The following is an 18,754-nucleotide window of genomic DNA, read 5'->3' as shown; positions in this document are numbered from 1 at the left end:
TGCATAAGTGGAATAAGTTAAAGATGACTCTTCAGCTAAGATGGAAACCAACACTGATGTAGTAGTGAAAATATGACAATCATTTTTTCTTTCTGTGTTGTGCAGAAGCAACAGTGAACCAGTCTCCTGAGTCAAATTATGTAATTTATCTTTTTGTTTCCTTTTGAAATATTGCACTACAGATTGAAACAGCCAGGCATTCAGAAATAAAAACATTTTATAATTTTAAAACATAAGTGAATGATAGTTTTATATACTCCAGAATTTTGCCAGCTTGCATGTTTGCTTGTTTATTTAATTTTTTGCTTTGTTGCTTATTTCGAGTGCTATATGGTAACAGATTGCCAGAGACAAATGATGTGATTTGCTTAACAGAGTCCTTTCAAATGCATAAACACTCAGAGAAAGAAAGATTTTTTTCTCTCATCAGTGTTCATAACAGTTAAATTTTGCTTGCACTGAGAGTTGCAACAATAGGTAAGAATTTTTAATTTGAAGTAGTATCTTTTCCTCTAAAGAATAAAACAAGTGAACAAAATAATAGTAGATTTAGCAAGGCAATATAATGTGCATATATAGCAAAAGCTAATGTACTAATTTGAATGCCTTTTTAAACAAAAGTGTTCTGACTTTACTATTGGCAGATACATTGGACAAGCATTGCAAATGTTTTTTCTTAAAAAGGAACTTCAATTAGAATAAGGGAAAAATATTTGAAAGACAGTTTACATTCTGTGCTCCCCACCTTAATGCTTCCACTTAATTAGTCAATATATTGGAAGGGAGAATTCTTAAGGAGGCAGTGTAATGTGATAAGATATTGTAATATGATGAGCATTACAAAATTGATCCAGTTAAAATGGAATGGTAGATGAGAAATTGTCACGCTTTTTAAAAAAGTTTCTTGCATTGTAATGAACATTGTGATGAAAATTTTATTTGAAATAAAGAGTCACTCTGCCTAGGGTGTCCAAAAAGATGCCCTATTTCATTGCATCTTCTTTGCTCATGTTACTGTAATTATTAACTGTGGAATCCCATCCTGGAATTGTACTTAAGACTTTATATTTTTACACAAATGTAAAGTTCTACTTCCTTGAAATTATACAGATGAATGACTAAAACATATATTCCGTAGCTCTTAAGGGGAGGTTGTTCCTTGGTTCTGAATCTTTGCTGTAGATGCTAAATTTTCCAACAAGACCTTTGTGGTCCCATTTGTTAAATACATTTGTCTGAGTCTTGAATCAAATAAGGATGTGCATAGCCATTTGCAAGTTCACGGGCTATTTAGTGAGAATGAATTTTAAGCAAAAAAATACCAATAGAAGTAATATACTTTTTTTCTTGTTAAAAAAAGGTGTAAAGGGAATAATCAAATTGCAAGCAAACAGAAATACCTGGTACTTTATCACATCATCATGTTTACTGCAATATTGCCATGATTTTTCCTTAATTCTTTGGGTAAACTACTCCTTAGTTCCTCTAGAGAATGAGGTGTACAGGAATGAATACATTTCGGTTTGGTTTGGGGTTTTGTTACAATGCTATTTGATGGTGGTGTATTTTTTTCCCTTGCAATGATTTTCTAAACACAAACACCAGTGAAGAAAAAAAAAGAAGCAGTATAGCTGCTGTAAATATTTTGTGAAATGTCCATCTGAAGCCCCTCAGTCTCTGGTAATTAGAGGCCATACTGTGGAGATTGGCAGGGTAAATTACCAGTTAATGTTTACACAACAAAACATATGCCCAGTACAATATCCTACACTGATGTTACTGAAACCAGAGTCCGGAAATGTACAGTGGAAACAAAATGTGGTACTTTTCTTGTGCCAACATAAACAGCAATTACAGCTCAGTGTGAGAGAAGTCATAAGAAATACTACTGCATATCAGTAGTTCAACAAAGTCAGCACTTTTGTGTAATTGCAGGGGAAAAGGGCTGAAAAACATTACAGATCTCAGCAAGAAATGGCCCTTTATACTTTTAAACTGATCCTTGATAAAACAATGCCGGGGTCATGAGAAGGCTACTCTGCCAATTTTGCTTCACTGTGGGATCCATTGACATCTGGCTGAGCTGCGGAAGCTGGAAAACTTCTTTAATATTCTCTTGACAGTAAAGTGGACATGTGGAAAACATTCTAATCTGTTAATCTTTGGTGCTCCTGAAGAAAAAGGACATTTGGCTTTATACTTTGTGATGATAAATATTGTCTCCAGGTCTAGCTGTAAATAAGTTAAAAGCATTTGAATGGAGGATGCAGTTCTTATTTTCCATATATGGGAGAAGATGGATGTGCACCTGTGTAATCCAGATGATGTAATCAATGCCAGGAGGTGTTTTCTAAGGGTAGTTTACCATATGTCCTGGAATTCCACTTTTCTTTATGCTGAGTATGTTTTGTCAATGAATGTTGGGTAACAGAATCTCTGAACCTCCTTATATCCTACGTACTAAAGTAGAATAAAGTGTTTCACTCAGGGGATTCTGCAAATAGAACTAAGAGAGATTTGAAATAGTAGTTATGTCTGAATAAAAAGTGCAGGCTTTATTTAACAAAATTAACTGTACAAATTGTTTTTGGTCAACCTTAAATCTAATATGGAGTGATAATGATGAATGTAGAAGCTAACCAGGACAGAAAAACAAGACTGAAAGAATCTGTAGTTTCTTCCTAAGGTATATATACCAATAAAAGCAGTACGTAAAATATATCAACTAGGTTATGTGTTCCCTGGATGGAGGAAAAAAGAGCCTTTTCAAATACTGTGATGGTTGGGTCAGATTTGCCATTTTCATTGATAGATTCACATGTTCCACATTTGCCACGTGCACTTCAAATACTAGACCAGTGTCCTTCCCTGCTTCTCCATAGTAGCACTTTTCAGTGTTGTAGCTCACAGTGAAGTGCTCTCTCTGCAGCCTAAATTCCAAAAAATGATTTTTACCTGTTCCATACTTCATTCAACCCATTCTCAGCTGATGTCCCATAATTCAGCCAGTAAGATAATTCAGCCATTTATTTTCGTGGGTATGTGTCTACTTAGCTTGTCTTCTGTAGCCTTCAATGGTAGTGAGTGGATTTTTTTTCCTTTTCTTTCTTCACTGGACCTTCATTGTCGGCAGTTCCAAACATGCTTTCTCCAGTCCCAGCAAAATTTTCCCTGCCCAAAACTACCCTCAGTAACTTTACCATCAAGTTAAGTAATCATTTTGTCTTCTCTGTCCATTCAAAACCCTTTGCTTATTTTTTGATTTATTTTTATTCATTTACACTTGTATGTTGCATGTGAGAAAAACCTGATTGTCAACTGGTTACATGTAGGGCACAGGCAAGCTGGCACAGTTCTTCCTCCTCTGGACTAGACGGTTCTCTCCCAGCCTACCCCAAAACTGCCCTTTGCCTTTTCTCTCTAGTTCTCCCTTTCCCTCCAGATCCCAAGATTATTATCTTCTCTGCTCTGTATATTTAATTGGTCTTCTGACTGTGTCCAAACATATCTATAGAACAAATATTTCACATTTATAGATTGGGTTATTTCATGACATAGCAAGTAGGCAAACTGTTAAATCCTCAGAGGTTTGCTTGAGAGCAGCAATTTCTGCTGAAGAGCATCTGGGGCAGTAACTACTTACTTCAAATCATCGGCAGCATCTGGCAATGCCCTGGGTTGCCTGGGGAGGGAAGGAAGGGAGACTGGAAAGTTGCTCAGTGTTCTGATGATCATTGCATCTTCATGGGTTTCAACAAGACCTTGGCGTGTGCCTCCTGCTCCCCCTGCAGCTTTGTGATCCTTAGCAAAGCAGGGTTCGAGCTGCGCGCAGCCCTGCATCAGCAAACCCCGTGTTTTCTAAATAAAAGATTGTACTTATTCCTAAAAGGAGCAGAATAAGCCTCCATAGGCAATACAAATAGTGTTTTGTGAACATCTGCCTCACAATATTCCTTGTGTTATGGCTCAGGATTTTTATTAGCTTTCCAAAATCTCAAAACCAGTCTTGTGTTGAATTGGATTGATTCCCCCTAAACATCCATGAATGTTCTCCGAAGAAGTGGGTCCTCAGCACAAATGTCACCGCTTTAGCCCACCAGTGAGAGGATTTTTGTGCAGGTGACTCAATGTCAGTCAAAACCACAGATTTTCAAACTCAGTTTCAGAGAAACTGCTTTGCAGTTTTTTATTGAGGTTGAAGGAAAGAGCATGGTCAGCTGCTGGTCTCTTGACCCTTGGGCATTTTAACCCCCAGACTGACTAGGTCCTGACAGTGAGGTGGAACTTCCCTAAGCTTGTAACTAAGTCCAGACTGTGTGATCTCTTAAGATCAGTATCCCTCTTGTGCCAAATCTGAGAGTGAAAAACTACAAGAGCATCTCCAAGAAATTCATGTTAAAGTTATTGAATATTAGCATAACAAAGTATTTTTTCTTCCCCAGAACTTGTTCTTGGAAGTGGCCAAGCCCATTTTTCACTAAAACTTTCAAAACAATCCAGCCTGAGGCAGAGACAAGGTTTAGAAAACATAAGTTCCAGCAGTTAAAGGCTGACAAAGTAATAAACAACTGAAAGTAGGGCCTTATGATGGAAAGTGTTAGGGAACTTTAACTCTAGATGTCATTGCTAGCTTTGCTTATAATAAATGTGTCAGTAGCAACGTGAAAAGATGTGTGCAATAAGTCAAAGGAATGCTGTATTGACCTATTTTGTGTGGCACGTCTGCCCACAAATTGCTTGCATCTCAATATATTTTGGGAGAAAAGAATTTTTTCTTTTCTTCCCGCTGAATGTATTAATTTTCAAACGAAATTAACTGGCAAATTAGATATTTTAATGTAACAGTGACACCCTGTGGTCAGTAGTGATAGCGTTAACTCTGAAAAGCATGTTTTGTGATGCGTTAATTTAGCAAAAGTGGAGAGAAAAAGAAGTAGGAAGGAAATGCAAATAACTTTCAGGGCTTTCCACACAGAGATGTTACCCCATTTTATTGCCTTATTGTAGAAATTTATGCTTCTACTTGCTCAAATACCAAAATAATATTTATTTACATACATTTGTTTTATTGAAAAACAGAGGAATGGCAAGCTTTGATTTTTAGACAACTTGATAATGTAAATCAAGAAAGGGCCTTTGTGATCACTGAACCTTATGAAGCATTGCTGGCATAGTTATTTATATTTCTATGGTTACCTCTATCTCTACAGGATAAGGTGTTTTCCCTGATGGCATGCCAAGTGGTGTGGGTAGCAGATTGATGCCAGAGAGACACAGTGATAGGACAGAACCATACCATGCCAAGAGTGTCAGTTAGGCACTGACCGGGCTTCAGGATTAAATAGCATTAGTCTTGTGCTGCCTTTTGTGGACAACCTTTGACCTGATGTGTGTGGGTCCTCCTTTTACTTCTTCCTCCCTCCCTTCTCCCTTCCTTGAACAAATGCTGAACCTACATGCACTTATCTTTAAGGCATTGGCACACAAGCCCCTAGACTTTTTCACACAACAAATCTTTGCCTGTTTAATGCATACCTAGGATCCTTGATATTATGATTTCAAAATCTCATAGTTTAGAAGAAGCCTAATTTATGAGAGACCTGGTTTATATACATTCCTGGGGTTACTGATGCTGACTTTGCCATTTTTAAGAGAGGGACAAAGCTAAACTTCTGCCAGACAAAGCCAGGTTTAAAGATCAGTAAGGAAGGAGACTGACTGTCCCAACAAGAAGTTATGGGGAGGCAGTAAAGCAAACTGAGAAACATAAAGCATTTATTATTCACTGGCAATAATGGTTTCCTGTTAAAATTGGCTGTTTGACAAAGGTGATAAATTTAATTCCCTGCTCTCTCATTGGGGAATTGGGAAGTTAGCATGGGACAGGAGCAAGAAGCCTTCTACCTTCTCTAGAGAGTAAGCTAAAGCTAGCCAAAGCTAAAGTTTGGAAGGTGTTCAGGAACCACTGTCAGGAATTTAGTGATTATCGAAAGGCTGCGAAGTGTCAAAAAAGATTGGAGCACTAGAGTTGTCCTGGAAGCCAAGCTATTGTTCACCCTCACACATGTCCACACATAAGTAGCTGGGTGAGTGCTCGTCTAGGACATATCCTATGGAATAGCTGCAGTGCAACTTCTCATGAATGTCAGCACAATTTAGTGCCTGTCAGGAAGTGACAATGAGACTGTAAGCTTTTTAAAGATCTCCTATTGACAGTGAATACTTTGCAAGCTCAGATTGCTAAACAGCTTGAAACTTGTTATCTCCTGTAAAAGCCTGACAAATACTGGAGATGTAATGAAGGAAAAGACCTTGTTTTACATATTTAGTCAATTTTTAGTTTGTTTTTTTTTTAGAGTCCCTTATGCTTTTAATGGCTGCAGAAGCAAAGAAGCTTCATAGCTGCTCAGACTTGCAGAGAATTTATTTATTAGGTGCTATTTCAGACTGTGCTTGGACAGGCTCAGCTGTAATATCAACCTCCAAATTAGTTAGTAGCACTGCTGAAGGATGTTTTCCAACATCTGTTTTTAGCACTGTTAGAATGGAGCTTGGACTATGGATTATTTAAGGTCTTTTTTGAATGGGGCCACACTGAAGATGAACTGCAGTGATTCTGCACATGAATCAGCAAACACATTACATTTGTACAACACGCAAGAGCAGACAGATGCAGCTGACCCTGCTGCTGAAATAGTTGTATGTTGCAGTGGACATCTTATCAGAAGCACTGTGAAGAGAACTTTAAAAGACATTATCCTAAAGGCAGAGACACCTGTTCATTGCATATTAAGAGCATTGATTTGAAGAACTGCCAGATCTGGAGGTCAGTCAGAGCTGCTGTATTATATATACCATGTCAAGACCTTGTCTACAACTGGCCTAATGTTCAAATAGCAAATCCATCCTGATGGAGAAGCAGTTTTAGTGACTTCATGTTTATACACTGCTTCTGGGAAGTAATGGTTTAAGAGTCCTGTACTGGGATGAAAGCCACCACACCAAGGACATTACCAGTGTAAAGCTGTAATTAAGACTTTCTCCTTTTTCTGCTTAGCCGTGATAGTCAATGTTTAAAAGACAGACCAATTATCACTGCCAGTCATGTGCAAGTTACCATTCCCACTACTTAGCCAGCAGAAGGCATTAGGATTTTTATGCTCTTGCATCTACATTAGGCTAAATTGACTGAGCTTACTCTAGCTTCCAGGGAAGGTAGTTTGAATCAAACGCAGACAAGGCTGCCTGAGAATACAAAATGTGGCTAGACAAAGATATGTGTTCCATGTTACCATCAAGTTGCTGTAGTATCCTGTACTCCTCCATGTATTCACAATCACTTTAAACAAATGATTGTAAGCAACCTGTTCCCCAGTGTTACAAGACTTGCACTGCAAATGCAGGATTACAGTGGCATCACAAGTGTTTGTACAAGGATATCAAGAAATTTTTATATATATTTATTCAATGCTTTCAGAAAACATGCTCCTCTAATGCCGGCAGGATATTGTTTCTTGGTTTTGCTTACTGTCACTGACTGGAGCAGGTTACTGATAGTAATACACACTGCAGAGGGAGAGGTTCTCCCCAGCTTTGACCTGGCAAACTTTTTTTGGCTGTTTTTCAACAAGTACAATTTACTTGATATTTTTTCCGATTTTTGCACAAGGACAAGCATTTAATGAGATAATTCACTGGGATTAGAATGTGACTCTTTATATGGGACTAGAACGTGACTCTATATGCTACTGAAGCTGTTTCTGAGTCTGCTCATCTTCCTTGGGAGTTTAACAGCTGTGATGTACCTTATAAATTTATTTGCCTATAGCTTTTATCACCATGTAAAAGTTATTGAAAATAAGTACATCAAGAAGAATGCTCTAGAAGTTACAATATAACCTTACAGTTTGGGGAAAACTCCATGAAAGACACTTCCTTCACAGAATCACAGAATATGCTGAGTTGGAAGGGACCCACAAGGATCATCAAGTCCAACTCTTGGCCCTGCACAGTACCATCCTCAAGAGTCTTGAGAATATTGTCCAAATGCTTCTTGAACTCTGTCAGGTTTGGTGCTGTGACCACTTCCCTAGGGAGCCTGTTCCAGTGCCCAACACCTCTTTCTAATATCCAACCTAAACATCCTCTGACACAACTTCAGGCCATTCCCTCGGGTCCCGTCATGAGTCACCACAGAGAAGACCTTCTACCTTTTCATCGCTGGAACAGCAATTTCTAATTGAAGTCTTAAAATTAAACTGAAAGAGCAGGCATGGTAGTGGAATGCATGCTTGTATCAACCTGCACATCCATGTCAGACACCCTTTTCTGCAGAACCTCACCATACCCTAAATCTTTCCACTAAGAGGCCTTATGTGTGTGTCTGCAGGGACACTTGCAAGCCTGAAAGTTGCCACTGTGGAGCTTGTAGCAATGACTTCCAGCATAAATGCATGAATCTTAGCAGCTAATGCAAAAAGAGAGAGAATTTCCAATTGAAAGCTATCATGAATGCTTATCCTTTGTGTATTAGACACAGATGTGTCATATAACACATTTTCTGACTGGTAGGTTACACAAAGTGTGTAAAAAGTGACTGAAATGTGAAATGTACTTTGGTGATTCACTCCAGAAGTCACAGATTAGTGTACTTTAAAGGACAATATCCTTCCTTAGAGACTCTCATTGTGTGAGCAATATTAAACATATCGTCTTGCCTGTCACAGTTACACACCTCAACTCCTTTGAGGTCCTTATTACAGGCTTTGAGCAGCTACCTAACTCAAGATAATATTCCCTGTCCAAGAAAAGGACCTGGAACAGCACTTCATTGGATTACTTTTTATTATTGCCCTCCAGAAACGCTGGAACTTTAAAGAGCCTGTAAGGCCAAAGATAAAACTACAGAAAGTGTTGTTAAAAGTAGAAGCAAGTACAACAAAACATCAGGGAAGTTTATTTTGGAACTAAAAAAAAAACCAAAACAACTGATGGGTATATTTGGATAGGGGTCTTAGCAACTGCAAAATGCAGGACATATTGTTTGCCTACCTTGCCAGCTAGTTGTGTGCATGGCTGTGAAGGAGAAGCTCAGGGTTCTGGACTAGCTGGCAGGGGTAGGTAGGTCCCTCAGAAGGGAAATCAGCTCTCTCTTCAGCCAGGCCTCAAAGCAGATCTTACTGACTTGCAAATGCAAGTAACAGGCATGGTTTAACATATGAATTTCTCTGGACCCAAAGTCAAAGTGGAACTCCTGTCCTGAATTTGAGCTGTTATTGCACTCTGATTCAGTCTGCCTGACTTCTCCTTCTACAGTTTTGGTGTATGTCTGCCTAAATTAGCCCTATGGGGAGGACCCTCAGTGTACTTAAGATAGAAAGAAGCTGGTGTCTTTGAAGAGCTGATGACTGTTCTGCTTAATACCCTTGTCTGCTTCTGATTATCTCTAGAGCCTGAATGCCTCCAGAGGCATCTGATCTTCTTCAAGGGGAAGACTGAAAAGCTTTGTCTGACAAGGGAGACCCAGTGTCCTGGATCACATACCTAACATGTTGTAACAGAAAAAGATCTCTTCTCAATTTCAGCTTTATTTTAAAATCTAATTACAGAATGAAGAGGGTGCAAGCGCTCACTCAAATCAGTGGAAATTACAGGCTCAGGTTTTTTTCCCTCCCAGTCTGTCTTCCAGGGAAGGCTTTATCCCATAGGAAATGTAGTATTATCTGCTAGGCAGAATTGGTAACTGGTTTACTATTTTTTATCATGAATATACTGAGAGGATCAGAAGAGAGAAGGCACTTGGGTGCAGCAGTAAGAAAATAAAAATCAGAGAATTATGAATTTATGACAGCTGAGTGTTTTTTCAAGTCTTAATTTAAGACTAGTTAAAATGAGAAAGGTTAACACCATGCACCAAGTATTCCCTTAAAAATATTCAAAGTAAAGCTCAGAACCTATATCTAAGGAGAACTTCCATTGATTGTGTTTGGTTCAATGAAAGCATTTACAAGAATAGATGCAGGCTACTTAGAAACATGTTGAAAGATAAAGAGAGAAAAAGCATAAACCTCTGTTTGACTCTAAAGCAGCAATTATCTTATCTGTCAAAATCATATGTAATGGACTGTTAGTTCTTTGTTCCATATCCTGTGTTTGAAGAGTCTTACCTTATAAAGATGTCAGGACTAATTGTTCCATTATAAGGAACTTCCTCCAAGGAACACATCCATTTGTAGAGAAGTGCATATTTTTTGCATGTAATTAATCCATACAGCCTGCCATTTATCAATAAATGTAATTAATACTCTGTGCTGATGTTTTGGTTTTGTGTTGTTATTTTCCAGATGGGAGTTTCTGTAGTGGATTCATCTGTTTCAGGACTTGGTGGTTGTCCCTATGCAAAAGGTGCTACTGGAAATGTAGCCACAGAGGATGTGATATACATGCTTAATGGTCTGGGAATCAATACAGTAAGATATTTTTACTTTCTACTTTAGACTTTAAGGAAAACAAAAATACTTTTCTAGGAAACATACAGTACATACCTGCCAATTACTTGTGCTGTACAATAAAATACTGTGAGCCAACTGTAAATTTTGCAAACTCAGTGCTTTGACATAGCTTGACACATAACATGAATGATGTTGTCTTCATTAGCAATTTAGGGTAGAATTGGTTTGTGTATTTAACATAATCTGAATAATCTCCCTTTCCCTACCTGGAGCTATGGTAGCAGACTAGAGTTTAGTAGCAGCTGCTTTGAGTAGCCTCAGGCTACTCAGGCTCTGCCTCAGTAGCCACAAAACATTGCTCCAGAAGGCTTATCAGCTCTACAGTGGAAAGACTGAGTGGACCCCAGTTTTTGTCACAGTTTTGGATTTGGTTCATAGTGCTTATTAATTTGTTGTAAATTTTTCTGGCTTCAAAGTTGAAAAAAAAAAAAGTGGTGTTTGGAGTCCAAGCAGAGGGCATTGTTGTTTCTCAGGTATCCACTTAATATATTTCAAAATTATACAAAACCTGTTACTGCTTAGCAGGCTTCACAGTAATTCTTATTTCCAGCTCTGTTCTTGGAGTAGAGGGTAGAGCAGCTTATCTGCACTGAGCTGCACTTTAATGAACCTTACCAGTGAGCATCCACACCTCAAGAGCACACTTTTAGTATCTCCAGCATGGTTGGCAAGTTAATTATTCTGTTTTTGTGGGAACCAATTAATACTACCTTCTCCAATGAATGTGTGCTCTTTGTTCTTCCTGTTGGCCACTGTTGTTCTAGCACAATGTGTTTGTGCTAACTCAAGCATTACAGCGACTTTAATTGATACACAGACTCTGAGAGTCAAGTTCAAAGGAGAACACATAAAGAGCTGCCAAAACTGCAAAGTGTGTGGTTTGCATTTAAACTACTGCAGAAAGAAACTGAAATGTCTGATGTCTGAAATATGAAGATTTGAGTTACTGAGGAGCTTACCAGCTGTTTGTAGGCTGCAGTTCAGTGTGGTATACATGCTGATAGAGTTCCTTGACATAAAAGGATTATAAAACTTGTTCCCTGAGCACTGTTAAAGCATATTCAATGTCTTACAGAGTTCACTGTAAGAGTTCATCTGCTTTCATTTGCTTTTTAGGGAATTCTGAGTAGATGTCAGACACCTGTTTAGAAAAGGTTTAATCACAAGTGTCCATTTTACAAGTGGACTCTATTTTGAATTGTTTGTATACACATTGGGATAGCTTTTCTTCATGAAGATGATGTTTATTCTTTTGAAACAACACAGGTCCTTGAAATAAGTAGGACAAATGTTGCATTTCACTTTACATTGCTGTGTACTACCTTAAGCTTTCAGTAGTCTTTCCTTGGGCTAAATACCCATTGGCCTTTCCAACTGACTCATAGTGGAATGAAGCAATTAAATAAAAAGTTTGATTTTATGAAATATACCTTGTTCCAGGCTTCTTGATAAGATTGATTAATCTGTTAATGGTCTGGTGTCCAAGCAGGAATCTAGCTTGTCCTAAAGGTTGATACCAAATCCCATGGAGAGAATCTCATCATGAGACACTTAGTTGCCCTTTTGTTTTGTTGTCTTTGTTGGTGGTTTTGTTAAATTTTGGATTATGCAAAAGAAAAACACAAAGCTTTTCTTTTTGAATCCTTTCTGGCCCATTAAATAAAGTGTGTTTTACCGGATGAGAGACTTGGAGCCTCAAAGTTATTACTTTAATATATGAGCTTTGGTCTTTGTAGTGTTGGTTGGTTTTGGTACCGTTGCCAGTTCTGTAAAATTATTATTGCACAAATCTATTAATACGTTCCTTTTTGTGTAATGGCACAAAATGAAATTTTAATTGCTAATGCTGTCCATTTGCAAGGAGCACTTTCTCATGTTCATCTCAGCTACGCACTAAAGCTTTCAGTTTGTTGACTGAAGTCACTCGAAGTGTCAAGCAAAGGATGGATAGTATTTAAAATCATACATTATTGAGTTCAGATTGACCAGATACATCAAAATAATAACTGATTCTTCTTCTATACTGTTCTTCAGAACACGTAATCAAGAAGTGACCCATGAAATTAATCTCTGGCAGGCTGAATGTTTTGAAGTTCATGGGAATTAAAGGATTTTGCCTTCTGTCTGACTTAAGGCACTTGTCCAAGTACTTAGATACTATTGAAGGCACTTTTCTTTCTGTTTTTTTGGTTTCATGCCTTGGTGTCAAGGAGTAATTGTAGATATATGGAGTGGTTACTACATAGTATATTCTGAGTATCTATCTGAAGACGTGCTATTTTGGCTCAACACCCTTACAAAGACTTGTCACTACTCTTGTCCCATTCTCATCTGTGAGTCATGCTCATCAGTGCCAAGTATTGTGCCCTCCTGGTAATCCTCTTTGGTTCACACCACTTGAATAAGAAAGCAAAAAAAGAAGAGATGCATGTACTCCATTTAATGAATGTGAACTGTGAACGTATGTTTCTTATCAACACATAGCACATTAGGCAGTGATGAAAACATGAATATTGGATAGTTTGGGGAGTTTATTTTGACATCTGCTGTAATCTAACTACCAAATATATCCATGGCGGTATGTTGCTCATTTCTGCCTTGTTAAAAAGCACAGATGCATTAAAATTTTTTTATATTACGTTATGTGCAATAGGGGTTTACAAACTAAACCTAAGTAAGGACCAAATGTTTTACATGGTGCTGATTGGAAACTCTGAAGCATTTTTTCAAATTAAAAATATTTTTGATTACATTTCTGTTAAGTAATTTCTATTCTCATTAACATTTTTAGTGAATTCCAAGAATGAAAAAGGCCAAGTTTACTGAAGAACATGGAAATAACTGCTAGAACCAATTACAGGATTAAGTATTTAAATCAGGTCTTGGTCTGAACTTTAGTATATTAATCTGAAAGTGAAAGTGTATTTCTGCTCCAATACACCTTGTACTCTTTAATGTTGAGTGACACCCTTCTCCCAATTTTGTGTGACTGCTCAGTGTACTGGTAGTTCAAAGTCCCCTTTTGCATCCCTTCTACAGGAACTTTACTGGCTTCTAAATTCCAACCTTTGGAGCAAGTATTATTACCACTTATATGATCTAACTCTAAAACTTTTACTACACCCAAGTAATCCAGGAGACTGATAATGAAGTATTTTTGCCTCTTTAATCAGTAATCTGATTTCATTTTCACAGTTAAGCAGTACTGATATGTACCTTATGTTAGTTAAAAAGTGGTTGCTCAAGGGACATGTTTTTTAGCATGGGCAGATCAAGCAGCTGCAAATTTTTGCTCAGGTGTGATAGCAATGTAAACTGTAATTTTGGATTGATTCTCCTTCAAGAAGGAGATTATGTTTACTCATGAGAATACAGGAACCTGTTTCTCCCTGAACACAGTTGCCAATACAAGTGTGTTTCCTCCATTTTCCTGAGCTGCAGATGGGATACTTAAATACATCAAGTTCCTTAGCACTGGGTGATAAAGAAGTACAGTACATATGTAGACATTACGTTTTTCTTCCAACTTCTTCTAGTTGTAATTCCAGTTTTTTGTTCCAGATTCTTTTGAGTTTGAAAAATATTACTCCAGCATTTGGTCCACTGCTGTTAAGAGAAGAAATCACTCTCAAAGTGGTAGAACCTTCCAAACAACGGGAAGCTGTAACTATTCAGTAAATTGCTGTAACTATTCTGTAGATCACTCTAACTCTGCTGATCAGTGTTACTGACCTACAACATGAATCAGGCCCATTGTTTGCAAAAATTAGACCCCGGAGCAAAAAAACTCAGAGTCTAAGCATTTTCATCATGTACATTTATTATTCTTAACATTTTTCACCTCTTTTTTAGGGAGTAAATCTTTATGCAGTGATGGAAGCTGGAAATTTCATCTGCACAGCTTTGAACAAGAAAACAAACTCAAAGGTTGCACAAGCTTCCTTCAATACTGGGACTGTCAATTAAATGGATTTTTTTTTTTGCAGCTTGATCACATTTTTCATCTACCTTGACCAAGGACATTTGTATCAGGAAAGCAAACATAAGAAAACCACTTCAGCAAAGAAGCAAAATAGAATATATAATTTTTTAATTATGGGAAGAATTATTGTACTGTACTGTCTTGTTAAGAATTGTCTGATTTGTAAGTAAGAAATAAATGATTGTAGTAGAGAACCACATGCTTGGTTCTTCTACAGAGGAAAAGAAATGAATTTTTAGTTCTTTTCAGGAAAACTGGATAGAAACAGTGAATACATAGTTAATTTTTAATCAAGATGACTTTCAGAACAGTACAAATATCTGCAGTAGTTTATGAGATCCCATGCTGTGTGTGGCCATTCTATTGTGTTTTATTTATCTGAATCTTTACTTTTCATCTGTCAAGTTACTTGTGTTATGAACATGGAGACAAATCTGAATTCACCATAAGAATTTTTTAGCAATAGAACTTTTTTTAATTTTGCTTTGTTTAACATCTGTGAAATTATAGATAACTTTAGTTTGTTCCAAGACATTGTGGTGAGTGACAGTCTGCCAGATCCTTCAAATATAATGCAAATTTCCTTATTTGTTATGTATGTTAAATTTGTTGTAGTTGTCTTTTCTCGTCAAATTATTAAAACCTAATTATATGAAGCAAACAAAAATTGTCAAGCTCTTCAACATCATTCAGGTTCATAGTAGTAGAAGGGGTGAAATTTCATCCAAGGTCTCATCAAACAATTCGATTTTTCATTCTATAGGCTATGAATTGATATTCTCCCTCATCAGTCATGAGCCTTTTAGGATAACAGAATGCTGCTGCACTAGCTTACACAAAAGGAACCACTTATAATTTTTTTCTGTGCTCTACTGATAGTGATTCTTTGTGAGCATCTTGATTTGCTTGAACTACCCTGGATGCATGTTTGGATCACCACAAAAAAAGCTCTGTCCTCTTTTTCCCATGTTTCAGCTGGGGCTTTGTTATTTAGCAGACACTATGGCTCATATATCAAAACATGAACTTAAATAAAACCAGGTTTTGAACCATTCACAGATTTTAAAATTCTGTAATGGATTAAATCCAATGAAGTGAGGAATCTGCAGCAGTATTTAGGCTGTACTTAGACTAATAATTAGTAGTTAAGCCTAAACTTGGTGCCAGAATTGACATCCTAAATACTCCCTAATTTAAGTGCCATTTACCCCTGAAGGTGACTAACCACACTGTAATATCTTCCCATTTAACAATAAATTTTCCTCTTAGTTTTCTCTGTGGAGACATAGAATTGGCTCATTTTGAGCTGAAGTATGCAGTTCTCATGTAGGGCCTGATGAATTTTCTTCCACCCAAGACCCTGTGAGCAGGTTTAATCCACATAAACAAGATTTAGTTTCTCCAAGAATGCAAATGAAGTCAGCCCTTGGAAAAAAATAAAAAGCAGCTGTGATGCAAACCACCTTTTAAATATTAGCCTGAATGTCAGAGTAGGCAAATGATGTGAGACTGAGCTTGCTGCTCAGCCTGAGGAGATTCAAATACACATTTTTGGGGCATCTTAATCAATGGATCTAACCACCCCTCTATATACATAACTGAAAAAGAACACACTTTCAAGTAGATCTGCATGAAGTTGTGCCATTGAGTAGGATGGAATTAAAAATTCCTAAGACCAGAAAGATCACAAGGAAAAACATCTCTGCAACAGATTGCAGAGTTCTTTTCCTTGAAGGTGGGTGGTGAGGGCTTCAGTTGTCAGCCAAGTTAGGAACTGAACACATACTGTCCTTTTTTTTTTGTTAAATATACTAACTACAGCATATTAGATAAAAATAAGTGGGTTTACTACTAACACAATTTTTGTGTTCAATAAAATACATATGTAGAACATAGACTATAGAATAAAAGGACTAGCTCTGCTCAGTTCTGTGGGAATTCTAGAAGTCTGTGTTCCTAACTACCATGAAGCCTTGCTAGCTTTAGCTGTAGGAGATCCTTACACTGTGGAGGAGTTTTCCAATATGTCTCTGTGCACAGCACATCATATCATAGCCTTTTGGGCTGTCCAGTTTGCAATTCTAAGGCTCTTAACTCTCCCTATGCAGTGAAACAGGGTACCTATTAAATCATGGGGATGAACAAGCTAAAATGTCTCAGTTCATTATTGGATCTGTTTTACAAACTACTTGGAAGCTGGTCTGTTATTCTATAATGATGTGAGCACTGGAAAAGATGAGCAGTCATATCTGGAGCCTGTTTTTTACCCACACGTATAGCTTCAACCACATAGTGAGTTATAGTAATCTGGGGTGGAGGTCACAGACAAATAGATTGTTTGTCAGGATTGTTACAAGACAGAAAGAAACACAAAGAATAAAAAGAACCACAATAAAACAACCAACCAAAAACCATCCTAGTGTTTATGTGCCAAAAACGCCACATGGGATGAATTTAGGTCTGTGGGTCCAGGTGAGCAATCCCTGTAAAATCCTTGTTTACTTGTAGTGTGACTGAGAGTCCTGAAACATCTCATGTTGTCCCTACTGAAATTTTTAGGCATGTGAAGTGCTTCTGCTTTGCTTTCCTGGGTTGGCATCATTTTTACTGTGCAGAACATTTTGACACCCAATCTTTAGCTTCACAGAATAGGCATATGTTTCTCTTAAGATCAATAGCTATGCTACACTCCTTCAGAAACATGTCAAGCCATGGGATGATGTTCTCCAGTGCTTCTGACTTCCTAATCTTTATGCTTATATTCAGAGTGACCCATCAGTAGTGGTGTCTGTTCTTTTAGTCCCTACCAGTGTCCTCCACTGAGTACACTGTTGTCACTTAACCCTGAAGTAACCCTCTGGCTGTGGAAGGTTCGCATCATGGCTTCCATGAGCAGGTGTTCTTATCACTGTGTCATTATAAAAATTATATATATATTTTTATTTGTGGAAAGGTATCAAGAAAAATCAACAGAGTTCTGAATATCATGATCACACTGTTGGAATGTGGGGACATGCTGTTTCTCTATTTTGCTGTTAATGGTGAAAAGGCTCTGAGAGCGTGTGGGAGGGAAGAACTAGTTACTGACTGCCCTCACCAAGGCTTATCGGAGACAAATGAGATGTACCAAAGCCTCTATGCTTTGGAGACTTTCTTCTGTAGCACACTGTATCAAAGTCACTGGAGAGATCTCACAGAACAACATGGAGATCATCTTCATGTACCAAGGCCATGGAGTATGTAAACTGGAGTTCCCAGGGCAGTCTCTGGTCTGTGCTCTGGTCTGAACCTCTGGAGGTTCAACAGCTAACCAGTGTCATATTGCTGGAATTTTCTTTAATACTTTCACAGTAGTTTTTCTTTATCCCATGTTGTTGGCAATAGCTAGAAAAGCAAATACTGTCTTCTTTGGCTAGTCAATATATTACATTGTTCTAAAGGCACGGCTGGTGTGCTTTCTGGAGGACAAGTTGATCAGTTCCATTACTATGGGCATAATCATTCTTCAGTGCCTTTCAGAAGACAGCAATGACATGGATCCCATACATGGATAGTGCTCTTGTCTTCCAGCAGCACTTGGTTTGTAGTTTAAACTTTTATGTATTAGGGCAATTTGGCTCTGCACCAGCACTTTAATGTTTCATTTTCATGTATAACCAGAGTTTATGGAAAGAAGAACTAAATAGTCTGGTCTTGAGAATAAGTCCAGAGAGGCTTTGGCTAATTTTCCTCTCTTAATAGCGTCATTTGAGTTCATAAAACTTTTATTATTGTATTAAGGAGTCACAAAATTAAGACTGCAAGTCTGTGAGGTACAGTTCTTATGCTTGGTATCAGTGCTGTTGAAATGGAATAATACTTGTCCAAAAAGTTAGGGTGAATGTATGAGACCTGCCTATTTTTTCACTGAGTTATTTTAAGGGGTAGAAATATTGTTTAGTTACTGTGATACCTGAAAATCGGTATTCTCTGCCACTGAATTCTTTTATGATTCCTGACACTGCATTAAGTTCTCTGTTGACTGTGAAGTACCTAGAAAAGTGACTAAACAGATATATCAGTCTGGAGAAGTAAATGAAAGATACTTATTTTCAGTCTTGACTTGCTGATCAATGCTTTTCTTTTGTTATATTTTTGAAGATTATTTTTCTCTACAGTCCTGCTGTAATGCAGTGATATTCATTGCTGCAATAACACAGCAGGCAAAAGGAATGCAGCCAAAGTCAACTTAGTCCTTTGAAACTGATGTCAAAGAGATACT

The 18,754-nt window shown here is 37.6% G+C and overlaps 1 protein-coding gene across 4 annotated transcripts in view; it reads left to right on the top strand.

The window, feature by feature from the left end:
* The window catches only part of HMGCLL1 (3-hydroxymethyl-3-methylglutaryl-CoA lyase like 1), a 73,784-nt gene extending 57,447 nt beyond the window's left edge, over positions 1-16,337 (top strand). For 2 of the 4 annotated variants that reach the window (XM_051777883.1, XM_051777886.1), the window contains exons 8-9: positions 10,344-10,469; positions 14,364-16,337. In XM_051777883.1, the coding sequence (XP_051633843.1) occupies positions 10,344-10,469; positions 14,364-14,477 (240 nt within the window). In that variant the 3' untranslated portion in view covers positions 14,478-16,337. Of the gene's footprint in view, positions 1-9,449; positions 10,018-10,343; positions 10,470-14,363 lie in introns of those variants that run through there. The other 2 variants (XM_051777884.1, XM_051777885.1) reach the window with 2 other exon arrangements.
* The last annotated feature ends 2,417 nt before the right edge of the window (positions 16,338-18,754 follow it).

Source organism: Manacus candei, unplaced genomic scaffold (assembly GCF_025592945.1).
Source record: "Manacus candei isolate 608988 ecotype Guabito, Panama unplaced genomic scaffold, ASM2559294v1 h1tg000011l, whole genome shotgun sequence".
Lineage (NCBI taxonomy): Eukaryota > Metazoa > Chordata > Aves > Passeriformes > Pipridae > Manacus > Manacus candei.
The sequence above is the reverse complement of the archived record's forward strand: the minus strand, read 5'-3'. Positions and strand labels throughout refer to the sequence as shown.